We start from the raw sequence: 12497 nt of genomic DNA, 5'->3' as shown, positions 1-12497 counted from the left end.
AAAATAAATACATTTGCACACAATAAGATTCCATGACAGTACAATAATCACAACCATTTAGTACATCTCTTATCAATTTTCCGTAAAGAATGCCAGGAAAAATTCCTCTGCTGTTTGAGAAGAACTTTTAGGTCTAACTGAGAGGACAGATGGAACCTCGGTGTCAGGTCCCATCTCTAACAATGCAGCATTCCATTTTATGCACTGACTAGGGTCTGAAGTTCACAATGTTTGAACTCAAGAGGCACGAATGACATAGCTGAGCCACACTGAGCACATCAAGGTACATGTTCATTTGCTCCCTCATTCCATTTACTATGAGCATTCCCATTGCAATTACATTAATGCACATGAACTGTTGAACAGCAGAACAGTTGAATTAGTGGCCCTGAATCACTCAGCAAGAATCTCAAACATTTTTTCGCCAGCTTCCAGAGTGCCTGCCAACTATGAGCAACTCATTACACTGAACAGAATCTTGCTGACAACCACTTAGTAACCAGCAACTCTCATGCCCTCCGCCAACTGTGAATATCATATAAGCTCTTTGCACACTTGAAAAGTGTTTATTTGATGTGACAACTTACATTTATTGCCCATTCTTAATTTCTCTGGACAAGGTGATGAACCAACACAGTCCATGCAATGAAGGGATTCCAGAATTCTGATCCGGCAACAGCAGAAATGGGAACATGACAAGGTAATATATTTCATATATTTCCAAGTCAGCACATTTATTGATCTGCAAGTGGTTGTGGTTTCATACACCTACTATGCCTGTACATCTAAGGATTTGATAGCTGCTGCAGTACAGTGAAGTCATGTTGAATGGTCTCAGTTTACTGTATCAAGTGCCTCAGCAGTTTCCTCTATCATACAAAGCTCATTAAACTGAATGAGGACTAAAGTCTGATAGTAGGGACCTTGTGAGTAGTTTAAGATGAATGCGCTTCTGGCTGAGGATAGTTGCAAATGCTTGGCCTCATTAAAGGCACCACTAATAAGGAGTTTCCACAAACAACATCTTTAAATGCTTTAATTTTCTGTTGAGTACACACAGTTATGAAAATGCATTCATTATCTCATGTTTAGTCTTGGCTGGGGTGAAATCATGCACACCTCATTGAACCGTACATGCAAATTTGAATAAGATAACCCCACTAATTTGTGATGGTTTATTTCAGATAAATATAATGAAGCTTTACTTAGTGGTTGAAAGGGAGAAACACAAGAACAGTTCAAAATTTAGTTGAGGCCAATTTCAATGCACTGAGACCATTGAAACTGGGAAACTGATGACAAATTGATGACAAATTCTCTGAGAGGTGTTGAAAAGCAATTAAAAGAGCCAGTTTACACTCCAAAGATCAAAAAGTCTACTTGTCTAACCTGTTCTTCCTCCCACCCCAAGCCGCACCCCCATCTCCTACCTACTAACCTCATCCCACCTCCTTGACCTGGCCATCTTCCCTGGACTGACCTATCCCCTCCCTACCTCCCCACCTCCCCACCTATACTCTCTCCACCTATCTTCTTTTCTCTCCATCTTTGGTCTGCCTCCCCCTCTCTCCCTATTTATTCCAGAACCCTCACCCCATCCCCCTCTCTGATGAAGGGTCTAGGCCCGAAACGTCAGCTTTTGTGCTCGAGATGCTGCTTGACCTGCTGTGTTCATCCAGCCTCACATTTTATTATCTTGGATTCTCCAGCATCTGCAGTTCCCATTATCATGGACAAATTACAATTTGCTTCCAGATGTGCATTCAGTGTATCATGGACATATGATATATTCAGTCTAGGAGGTGCCAAAATGTTGAGTTAGGTTTAAATTATACACCTTACTGCTAGATGCTATTGTTTATTCCAGATTCTCCCCACATTTCCATTCAAATGGCTGTAGATTCCAGAGGCTGAAAGGGCAGGGCTTTCCAGATTCTGGATGATACTTCAAAAACAGATTCATCCTATTATTAGTTAGCGGAGCAGGGGTTTCAACAGTTGACTTCCATTGTCCCTTCGGTAAGCAAATGCAGTACTGGATAAAAATCAGGAATGATCCACATGGTTTTGTGGTCCCGCAAAATTGCAATGTGTCTACTGGAAATGCTGGGGAGTGAGGAGGGATGATGAGTGGGACCAGGAAACCATCTGGATCATTCCTGATTTTTGTCCAGTACTGCATTTGCTTACCAAAGGGACAATGGAAGTCAACTGTTGAAACCCCTGCTCCGCTAACTAATAATAGGATGAATCTGTTTTTGAAGTATCATCCAGAATCTGGAAAGCCCTGCCCTTTCAGCCTCTGGAATCTACAGCCATTTGAATGGAAATGTGGGGAGAATCTGGAATAAACAATAGCATCTAGCAGTAAGGTGTATAATTTAAACCTAACTCAACATTTTGGCACCTCCTAGACTGAATATATCATATGTCCATGATACACTGAATGCACATCTGGAAGCAAATTGTAATTTGTCCATGATAATGGGAACTGCAGATGCTGGAGAATCCAAGATAATAAAATGTGAGGCTGGATGAACACAGCAGGTCAAGCAGCATCTCAGGAGCACAAAAGCTGACATTTCAGGCCCAGACCCTTCATCTGATGAATGTCAGCTTTTGTGCTCCTGAGATGCTGCTTGGCCTGCTGTGTTCATCCAGCTTCACACTTGGTTATACTAGTTCAGGGGATGGTGTTTTTCCCCAATATCCCTGTAACTTTTCAGACAAAAAGTCTAAAATATTTCCATCTTGCCATCTAAGTGAAACAACTCCATTTAATAGCTGTCACCCTTCTATTGTACTTGCTGTGGTACAAATAAGGCCAGTTATTGAAATGAAGTCCCACTCTAAACATGTGACAAAAACCATGGATACTGTGCTTCCTTTTCCAACTGGAGAGAGATTTGTTTAGGACAGGATCCTCTGCAAACTGCATTTAAGCAGGTTATTGGTTGATATGAATCATATCTTTGTGTCCACATGCTGACCTTTGGAGATACAATCACAAAATGAAAAACTGATAGTTGGGTTTCCATGCCCATGAACCCTCAAGGTCTCCAACACAAAGCTCAGACTTGGACTGGTCCACTGCCATAACTAGTTGGGTATGGCTCTGTTCAGTTAAGAGTGCAGTGATATTCAGCATCCACGCAAGACCAGGACTCTTAAAAAGGGCTGAATACACCAATTAATGTCATTGGGGAGGTGGTGCATAGTAATATCATTAAAATATTAATCAGCATTAAGCTAAAATTTGAAAACTTGGATTTGAATTCCATCATGGCAGATGGTGAAATTGGAATTCAGTAAGAGGTTTCAGAGTAGATGTGTAGCTCAGGTTATGGATGGTTGGCTCAGAGTGGATTTGTTGTTCTGCGGGTGTTTTGTTGCCCTGCTGGGTCACATCACTGCAGCACTATTGAGCTGTGTTTTTAAAAAGACAGGAAACAATGATGCTTCAGAGGCTGCACTGTTACCCAGAAGGGTAATGAAATGCCTGCAGAACAATGAACCAGCTCAGTCAGCCAACCAGCAACGTTTGAATTTACTATCCAGAATGGAAGGCATCCAAAAGCATAATCAATGCTAGCCATGAAACCCCCCACCTGGTTCTCTAGTCTTTTTAGGGACAAGAGATCTGCAATCTTACTTGGTCTGGCCTATGTGACTCCAAATCACAGCAATGTGATTGTCCAGAGGGCTGTTGTCAATCAGGAGATAGACAGCAAGTGGTGCCTAGCCAACAGTGCCCAGATTCCACAACAAATTTTCACAAGAGGGAAATGTGCTCTTTGTCTATATTTAGTTGACCATGTGCAGTCATGAAAGTCCCAGCTGCAAAAAAGTCATGGATGTAGATATCTTGAGGGAAAGTGAATAGTAGTAGTTCACAACATCACTGACTGGATGATCTGGGACACATCCAAGATACTGGCTTCAGATTAACAATTCAAATCTCATCCAGGTCAAAAGGATTTTCTAAGTGATCTTGCAGTTTGACATCAAGTCTTACAGCACAAGCCATTTTGCTAAATTGAGACATCTGGCTCAAGCAAGCTATTATGGGTGGGTCTCCATCATACTACTTTGCAAAAATGAGAAAATTCTGTTAACTCTTCACTTCCTACCCCTTATGTACATAAAGTTTGCCAACTAACTATATGCAAGTCATCATCATTGGACAAGCATGGGATAGTGTAGGTTAGATGGCCTTCAGATTGGTATGTCAGGTCAGCACAGAGGGCCAAAGGGCCTGTACTGTGCTGTAATGTTCTATGTAACCCCAAGCTAGGAACTATGAATCCCAATACAAAGGTTTGTCTATACCCCTGTTACATATAACTGTATATGTAGTCTGTAAAAATATGGAAGCCACATCCTAAATATATGCATTAGAACAAAACCAAAATGCAAGATAAATTTGATTCTGTCTTCTCACTAATTCCCAATTCTAGATATTTCCTAATCAACCTGTTGAGATGTCACTGTTAGATGCTTAGATGCATGCAGATATTACACACCTCTGGAGTAGATGGAACTGTTACCTGGGCATCTGAACTCATGTAGGGAAACCACTGCATGTTTCTAGGTTTTAAGCAAGCTGACATTTGGTTCAGTGCAGAACTTACTCTAGTACACTGACAGGCAATTTGAATGCCATAAACAGCATATCCAACCCATTGTTACTAAACTAGTTTGGGTGCAGCCAGTTGAAGGTGATCAAGATCAGGGTTGAGGTCACTACTTTCTTAGCCTAACAGTATGATGGCCATTTTCTCAAAAAGCTGTCAACACCAACAAATGCAGCAACTGCTTCACTGGTGATCCTACTTACAACATAACTCTGGGCTCTTTGGGTACAAAGATAGGGATACTATCTCAACCAGGTGGTAAGATTCAAATCTCTTGCCCTTGAGAAGTTGTTTTCAAAAAACCTAGATACAAATACTGATAACTGGTTTCACTGATCCATTCTAAGTGCAACTAAAACCATCCAACTCAAAATTGACAAAGGCTTTAATAGCATCTACTTGCCTGTTTCAAAAAGCAAACTGTTTAAATTCAAGTTTCACACCCAACCTACCTCAGAACATTGTGTGCACACTGCACACAGTATGCAAGACATTACAGCAACTCACCAAGGTCTTTTGACAGCACCTTCCAAACCTATTATTTACTCAAACCAGGTCAGCAGTTGCCCTGGAACACCAACTGCAAGCTCCCAAGTCACACCATCTTTACAAACTAATTAGCATTCAGTACTATTTGGCTGGATTGCAGCCATTGAGCCTCCAAAAAGATACAGGATAGGACAAAGGTGATGATGATTTGTAGCTCAGGTCATTGTGGTTGTCAACATGCAGCTTCAGAAGCAGGCTAATACCTAGTATGGTGACAAAACCCTGAATAAAAACTCAACTCAGCAAGTCAGTCAATAAAGCAGTCTGGACAGTGACTGACATACCATGAAAGGATGAAAATTTTGGCATTTCAATAAATGTTCTCTGGCAATTATAGGTGTTAAATATTTTGGCAACTTGCTAGACAGGTACATATTCATAAAATAAGGACATTCATACTACATTCTTGAATTTTACTGAAGACAGCAGGAGACTCAATGTCCGAAGTTTCTACATCTAAAGAAGGAAACATTTGAATTTGTCAGGGTAGCTGCAATATTCATTTTTTGGTTTGTGTTGCAAAAAAAAAAACACTTGCTGTTTTGATGAGTATAGCACAGTGACCCATTAACTCTAAACTTCAGATCACTATCACAGAAACTCAAGTACATGTTAGGAAAGGTTAAGCACAAATAACCACAATCTTTGAACACAAGGACAGCTGTATCAAGCATTTCACACCATCCCAACCTGCTAACACCAGTTAATCCAAAACAATTCTAAGTATCTTTTTTGGCAGCTACACTTCAAGTAGTCTGCCAAAAACAGAGTAGACATGCAAATTCATAGCTAGCACTGAAGGTCTTCAACTTGATTATACAGCTTGCTGCACTAGTGTCAAGTCACACCAGTTTAAGTCACCCTTCTAGGTGAAGATGAGTGAAATTACAAGCTGACAGCCAAATGCATCTTGTGTATTAGAGGTATTATTCAAATTAACACCATGAAATAATTGGAAGACTTCCCAGTCTAACATATCATTGAGTGTCAACAATCTAGCATGCAGGACTGTGCACCATTTAGGTGGTGTATATTAATAAAAGCAGGCAGACAATCTACTGAAGTGCCAGATTAAGGCATTTGTGTAAACAGCTTTTATCAGTTACTTTGCAGTATTAAACACCTCAATGCTACAAGCTAGCAGCAAGGTATTAGGGTTAGAGGAGGAACTTGAACTAAAGCGAATCTGCAGAATTGCAGTGGATACCTTCACTCTTCAAATTCTACATAGTCTCATCATTATGGACATTACCCAACATGCAGCAGAATAAGACCACTCACCCCTCCAGAGGAGATTCAATGAGAAGATTCTACTGAGACAGGAAGACAGTCATTTACAGTCTTTTATTTTCTTTAGTTACAGTAATTTAAAAAGATCAGTTGGATGAAGCAATTTAGACCCAGCAGTATGGAATGACAATAAGTTTAGAGAATGATTGTGGTCACTTCATAACCCATACCAGAAGATACCAGATGGGTCCCCATAAATAGGTGTAACTTAACAGTCCATGAATGTACAAGGTATGTTACAAGTACAACACTGGTTCACATAACATTGACATCTGTGACCACTTAGACAAACTTCTTGAATTCATCATACAAGACCAGCACAAAAGCACCACCCATGCCTCTGAGCACATTGGACCAGGCACCCTTGAAGAAAGCTCTGCCACCCTCGTCCCGTAAGATCTTCCTCCAGCAGTCAATTGTTCCTTTGTACATGATATCAACTGAAAGCAGAAACAATTATTTTGGCTCTCTTCCTACATCAACTTCAAGTTACAAAACACTCCTAACAATCAAATGTTATCCTTGTAGGATTAAAGTAAATTCTATACCCAATTGCATATTAAGAGGGATGATCATTATAGTTGCAGAATCCAATTATGCATCCATATGACAACCACCCAAAGCCCTTTGAAAATTGTTAAAAACAATTCCTTTAGCCTACCACAATTTAGTAGAACCAATGTTTGAATGGAGATGACATCTGTAACACTCAATTGGTAATTTTTCATAGTTATATAGATTGCAACACTGACTTCTGGTTGATAGTTACCACCTTAAATATGCTATTACTACACCATTCTTTCATGGCTGTGAATATCCTCACATTTCAACACCACAGCACATGAAAAATTGGCACACAGATTGCAGTGACTAAGGCACCTCCACAACACCTTCACAGTGAATTTGAGGAGGAACTAGTGGATGAACACTACCAAAAACACCAATAAACCAAGACAACAAAGTATCAAACAGTCAACCTACCTCCTTTCCGACCAGACTGCATCATCATACGACGACGAACAGTGTCAAATGGATAGGAAGTCACACCAGCAACAGCAGTCACAGTCTGAGCTATCATCCAACTGATCACAATGTGAGTGTTCTTGGGATCAGGGAGCATTCCTGGAGCAAAAAAGATAGTTGAATCACAGAAACACAAGAGACAGGTCAAGTCAAACAAAGTAATGTTTCACTACATACCTTTAGCAGTATCATAGATGCCAAAGTATGCAGCTCTGTAAATGATGATGCCTTGTACAGACACATTGAAGCCTTGGTAAAGCCCCCTCATGCCATCCGACTTGAAGATCTTGGTAAGACAGTTACCCAATCCTGTGAACTCCCGCTCTGTGGCAGACTTTCCAACATCAGCAGCCAGGCGTGTTCTGGCAAAGTCAAGGGGGTAGACAAAGCAGAGTGATGTAGCACCAGCAGCACCACCAGAAGCCAGGTTGCCAGCAAAGTAACGCCAGAACTGTTTCTTGTCAATGCCACCAAGGAAGATCTGCTTGTACACATCTTTGAAAGCAAAGTTCAATGCCTGGGTGGGGAAGTATCTGATCACATTGGCCAAATTACCACGCCAGAAGGACAAGAAACCTTGCTCTCTCGGAATGCGTACAACACAGTCAATGATCCCTTTGTATTGCTTCTCTGCTGCAATCTGTTTGCTCGCATGTTGCACCTGCAATTGAGGAAAAAATAGTTCAGTATCCATGAAATCACATTAAATCCAATTTCCATGTCCAGAAAGGCAACCACACAAGCCAAAAAGTGCTGGACATTTTAAAATTGATGAAAGCCAGAGAAATCAATATCTGGCAGCATTGGCTGAGAGGAGATGAAACATTTCAAGGCCAGCTGAATTCCTCAGTGGAATGAGGAGCTGTGCTGGATTCAACTGCTTTTTTTCCAGCACAGCCAACGTCACTACAATAATTACACTACAGCACAGAAAGAGGGGATTAAGTGAATCGACTTTGTCGATCAAGGCTGCAAAAACAGATTTATTGATGAAATCTCAAGGTTGCAGCAGAAGCCCACACGAGAGTCATGTGGAATCAAAGACTACACTTTTGTCCTTCCCTAAAAAACCAACCTTGAGAAGGTGAAAGACCTTCTTGAATGACTGCAATCCCACAGCACGCACTCCCAGGGTGGTGACCCAATGAAGGAAGAGCGAGATTTTCGAGTGAGGACCCTGGGTCACATGTGAATCTGGGACATGCCCACCTAGTTCAAGGGGAGGTTCAGCAGGAATTCCGCCGGAGAGAGTCAGGAGCTGCAATCGATCTTGCGGATGACCTTCGAAGGCGGCCTGGAGTTACGCACCCAAGAGGGCGGCTTTTGACCAGACACGCTCGGGACCCAGAAAGCCAGACGAGACAAAGTCGCCCCTTCGAGCGAACACTTACCAAACCTCGGTGATACTGGTGAATGAAAAGGAACTTTTTGGGAGGACCCTCAAACGTCCGTATAAAATGGTAGAGGTTTTGTTTTGCAGAATGGCGGCATCCACGCGTGTTAAACCGGGTGGTACATATCGTCGTAAAGAAAGGCTTTAGGTAAACCTCCCGAGCCCCACTGGCCACGAACCTTTCTTGCAACGTTGAAAAATTCACACACACAGCGCCCCCCCCACACACACCACATTCCCCCTCCCCCGCGGATGATGGGGAACGTACTCTCCGAATGGTGCTCGCCAGCATTCCGGATGCAGTGGGCCTCAACCCGCTCCATCAGCCAACAGGCCTCACTCCTCCTTCTCCTTGTCGCGACCTTGATTTGCCTTAGAAGTCACATCCTCAGCCTTCACTTTTTTTCCACCCCAACCGCGCTTTCCAAAGTAGGGGAAAAAACGAAAGCGCTAAAACATTTCGAAGAGCCGCCGCAACAAATTGCCTACCTGCATCACATTAAATGCCCCTTGCCCGCACTGAGGGAGGGACGGAGCGGGGGTGCTCACGTTTACTTGCTGCAGAGGATGTAATGGGGGGGGGGGGGGGGTGCTGGTGATCGAGGGAAAGGAAGCACAGCTCCATTTTGCATTTGCTTAAGAGCCAGTAAGAGGCCGATAAAGCAACTGGCTTCCCCCGCCGCCCCGTTTCTTATAGCTCCTTCCGAACTCGCTGGGACCAAACTTACAACTGCGCCAAAACATTGTAACAGAAGTAAAAACATCACACGCTACTCTGAATCTGCGCTAATGCTGTCAGCGACGAGCCCCGGAGACTGAATGGATTGCAGTACCTGCAGCAGAAGCTTCACTCTCTCGATGGGAGCCACCGCTGTCTTGGAAATTGCAGCAGCCACGCCACCAGCGAGGAAATCCTTAAGGAAACTTACAACCTTATCACCTGCCATTTCCTGATTTTGTTTTCTTCCTTCTTGTGAAGTTAAATGCTTGATTTTTTTTCCCCGCTGGCGTAAATCTGATCTTGTTCCTTTTCTTCTGCTTCCCCAACGACTTGCAAACAACCTTGCAGCAAAACACAAGCCTCACTCCCTACTGCCGGCGCCGAATGAAATGGCCGAATTTGCGGCGGAAGTGAAGCTTTTAAGCGGCGGAGCCCCGGCGTTAACTCCGCCCGGGGTGCGGTGCCATCCAACGCTGATTGGCTGATCCGGACGGCGCCCGCTTTCTGATTGGGTAGATTTGGCACCACCCACACACCGATTGGACAACCTGGGCACTACCCGTTCTCTGATTGGCCAACGTTGGCACCTTCCGCTCTCTGATTGGATAAACCTGTCGGCCCCCGCCATAGCGCCCCACCTTCTAATTGGACAGGACTGACATTCTCTGCGGTCTGACTGGCTGCACCGGGGAGCATCTCGCCGACTGATTGACAGCATGTGGGGTTCCCGCAGACTGATTGGACAGAGGGTGGCGCTTCCTATTATTTGATTGGTCAAACAAATTGCTGTCTGAATAGCTGGGTCAGAGTACTGATACCCTGAAGGTGACAATGTCCCTAAAATGTTACCTTGGGCTCCTCTTGTAACTTCCCGGAGCTGAGCCTCTTGTTACAGTGTTACTCTGGAGAACACATCAGTGAAACACATCAGGGAGAGAGAATAATCTCACAAAATCCTGAACGGTCACATTTGCCACTGAGTTCCATTTTTCCTAAAAATGTTTCAGTTATCCCGCATAGAACTAGTTTGCTGTTTTTTAAAATTTACTTCTAATATATTTCACATCTCTTGGTGATTGTACAATAGTGATGTACTGAAAGAGCAGAAACTGCTGAAAGGAAATCACAGTCAATTCTTGGTGAGAGATAATGGGAACTGCAGATGCTGGAGAATCCGAGATAACAAAGTGTGAAGCTGGATGAACACAGCAGGCCAAGCAGCACCTTAGGAGCACAAAAGCTGACGTTTCAGGCCTAGACCCTTCATCAGAAAAAGGGGAGCGGGAGAGGGTTCTGAAATAAATAGGGAGAGAGGGGGAAACAGATCGAAGATAGATAGAGAAGATAGGTGGACAGGAGACAGACAAGTTAAAGGGGCGGGGATGGAGACTGTAGAGGTGAGTATAGGTGGGGAGGTAGGGAGAAGATAGGTCAGTCCGGGGAGGACGGACAGATCAAGGGGGCGGGATGAGGTTAGTAGGTAGGAAATGGAGGTGCAGCTTGAGGTGGGAGGAGGGGATAGGTGAGAGGAAGAAGGCATTCCACTCCCATATATCCCAGATGACCTAGTTCTTCAAGGACCGCAACTTCCCCCCACCTCGCACAGCGGTCGAGAATGCCCTCGACTGTGTCTGCCGCATTTCCCACAACTCATTCCTCACACCCCGTCCCCGCAATAACCACCAAAAGAGAATTCTCCTCGTCCTCACGTACAACTCCACCAACCTCCAGGTACAACACATCATCCTCCGACACTTCCGCCATCTACAATCAGACCCCACCACCAAAGACATTTCTCCACCCCCACCCTTGTCTGCCTTCCAGAAAGACCACTCTCTCAACGACTCCCCTGTCTGCTCCACACTCCCCTCCAACCTACCACACCCGGCACCCTCCCCTGCAACTGCAGGAAGTGCTATACTTGCCCCCACACCTCCAACCTCACCCCATCCCAGGCCCCAAGATGACTTTCCACATCAAGCAGATGTTCACCTGCACATCTGCCAATGTGGTATACTGCATCCGCTGTACCCGGTCTGGCTTTCTCTACATTGGGGAAACCAAGCGGAGGCTTGGGACTGCTTTGCAGAACATCTATGCTCGGTTCACAATAAACAACTGCACCTCTCAGTCATGAACCATTTCAAATCCCCCTTGCATTCCTTAGACGACATGTCCATCGTGGGTCTCCTGCAATGCCACCATGATGCCACCCAAAGATTGCAGGAACAGAACTCAAATTCTGCTTGGGAACCCTGCAGCCCATTGGTATCAATGTGGATTTCACAAGCTTCAAAATCTCCCCTCCCATCACTGCATCCCACATCCAGCCCAGCTCGTCCCCACCTCCCTAATCTGTTCTTCCTCTCACCTATCCCCTCCTCCCACCTCAAGTGACAACTCCATCATCCCGCCCCTTTGACCTGTCTGTCCTCCCTGGACTGACCTATCCCCTCCCTCCCTCCCCACTTACACTCACCTCTACAGGCTCCATACCCGCCCCTTTAACTTGTCTGTCTCCTCTCCACTTATCTTCTCCTCTATCCACCTTCGATCCGCCTCCCCCTCTCTCCCTATTTATTTCAGAACCCTCTCCCCATCCCCCTTTTCTGATGAAGGGTCTAGGCCCGAAATGTCAGCCTTCTTGCTCCTCTGATGCTGCTTGGCCTGCTGTGCTCATCCAGCTCCACACTTTGTTATCTCAATTCTTTGTCTTTGCTTTCAAGCTCTTTAATAAAGGATTGTCCTCTAACATTTTTAGCCCCCAAGTTTAGCAATACCAATGTTTTTCATCTCAGGATCTTTATGCTTACTATATAATCAGTTGACTAATATATTTGACTTGATTACACTGAGTCTGCTAATATCAAGGCATGTTCGAACATTT

General features: G+C 44.1%; 1 protein-coding gene across 1 annotated transcript; it reads right to left on the bottom strand.

Annotated features, from left to right (window-relative positions):
• Positions 1-6508: 6508 nt before the first annotated feature.
• slc25a5 (solute carrier family 25 member 5) lies at positions 6509-10020 on the bottom strand. Its single transcript, XM_048544381.2, has 4 exons — positions 9723-10020; positions 7674-8157; positions 7455-7595; positions 6509-6913 (listed from the first exon to the last, which is right to left on the bottom strand). The coding sequence occupies exons 1-4, from the start codon at positions 9834-9836 to the stop codon at positions 6756-6758; spliced, it is 897 nt and encodes a 298-aa protein (XP_048400338.1). The 5' UTR covers positions 9837-10020; the 3' UTR covers positions 6509-6755.
• Between the last annotated feature and the right edge of the window lie 2477 nt (positions 10021-12497).

This window comes from Stegostoma tigrinum, chromosome 15, assembly GCF_030684315.1.
Source record: "Stegostoma tigrinum isolate sSteTig4 chromosome 15, sSteTig4.hap1, whole genome shotgun sequence".
NCBI lineage: Eukaryota > Metazoa > Chordata > Chondrichthyes > Orectolobiformes > Stegostomatidae > Stegostoma > Stegostoma tigrinum.
Note: the sequence above shows the minus strand (reverse complement) of the source record. Positions and strands in the feature narration are given on the sequence as shown.

Excerpts from the sequence above, each read along its gene's own strand:
- slc25a5 (XM_048544381.2), bottom strand. The coding sequence starts at position 9,836 with ATGGCAGGTGATAAGGTTGTAAGTTTCCTTAAGGATTTCCTCGCTGGT. Across the intron at positions 8,158-9,722 it reads GAGTGAAGCTTCTGCTGCAG|GTGCAACATGCGAGCAAACA; the intron begins GTACTGCAATCC and ends CCTCAATTGCAG. Across the intron at positions 6,914-7,454 it reads GCAGTCTGGTCGGAAAGGAG|TTGATATCATGTACAAAGGA; the intron begins GTAGGTTGACTG and ends TTCTGCTTTCAG.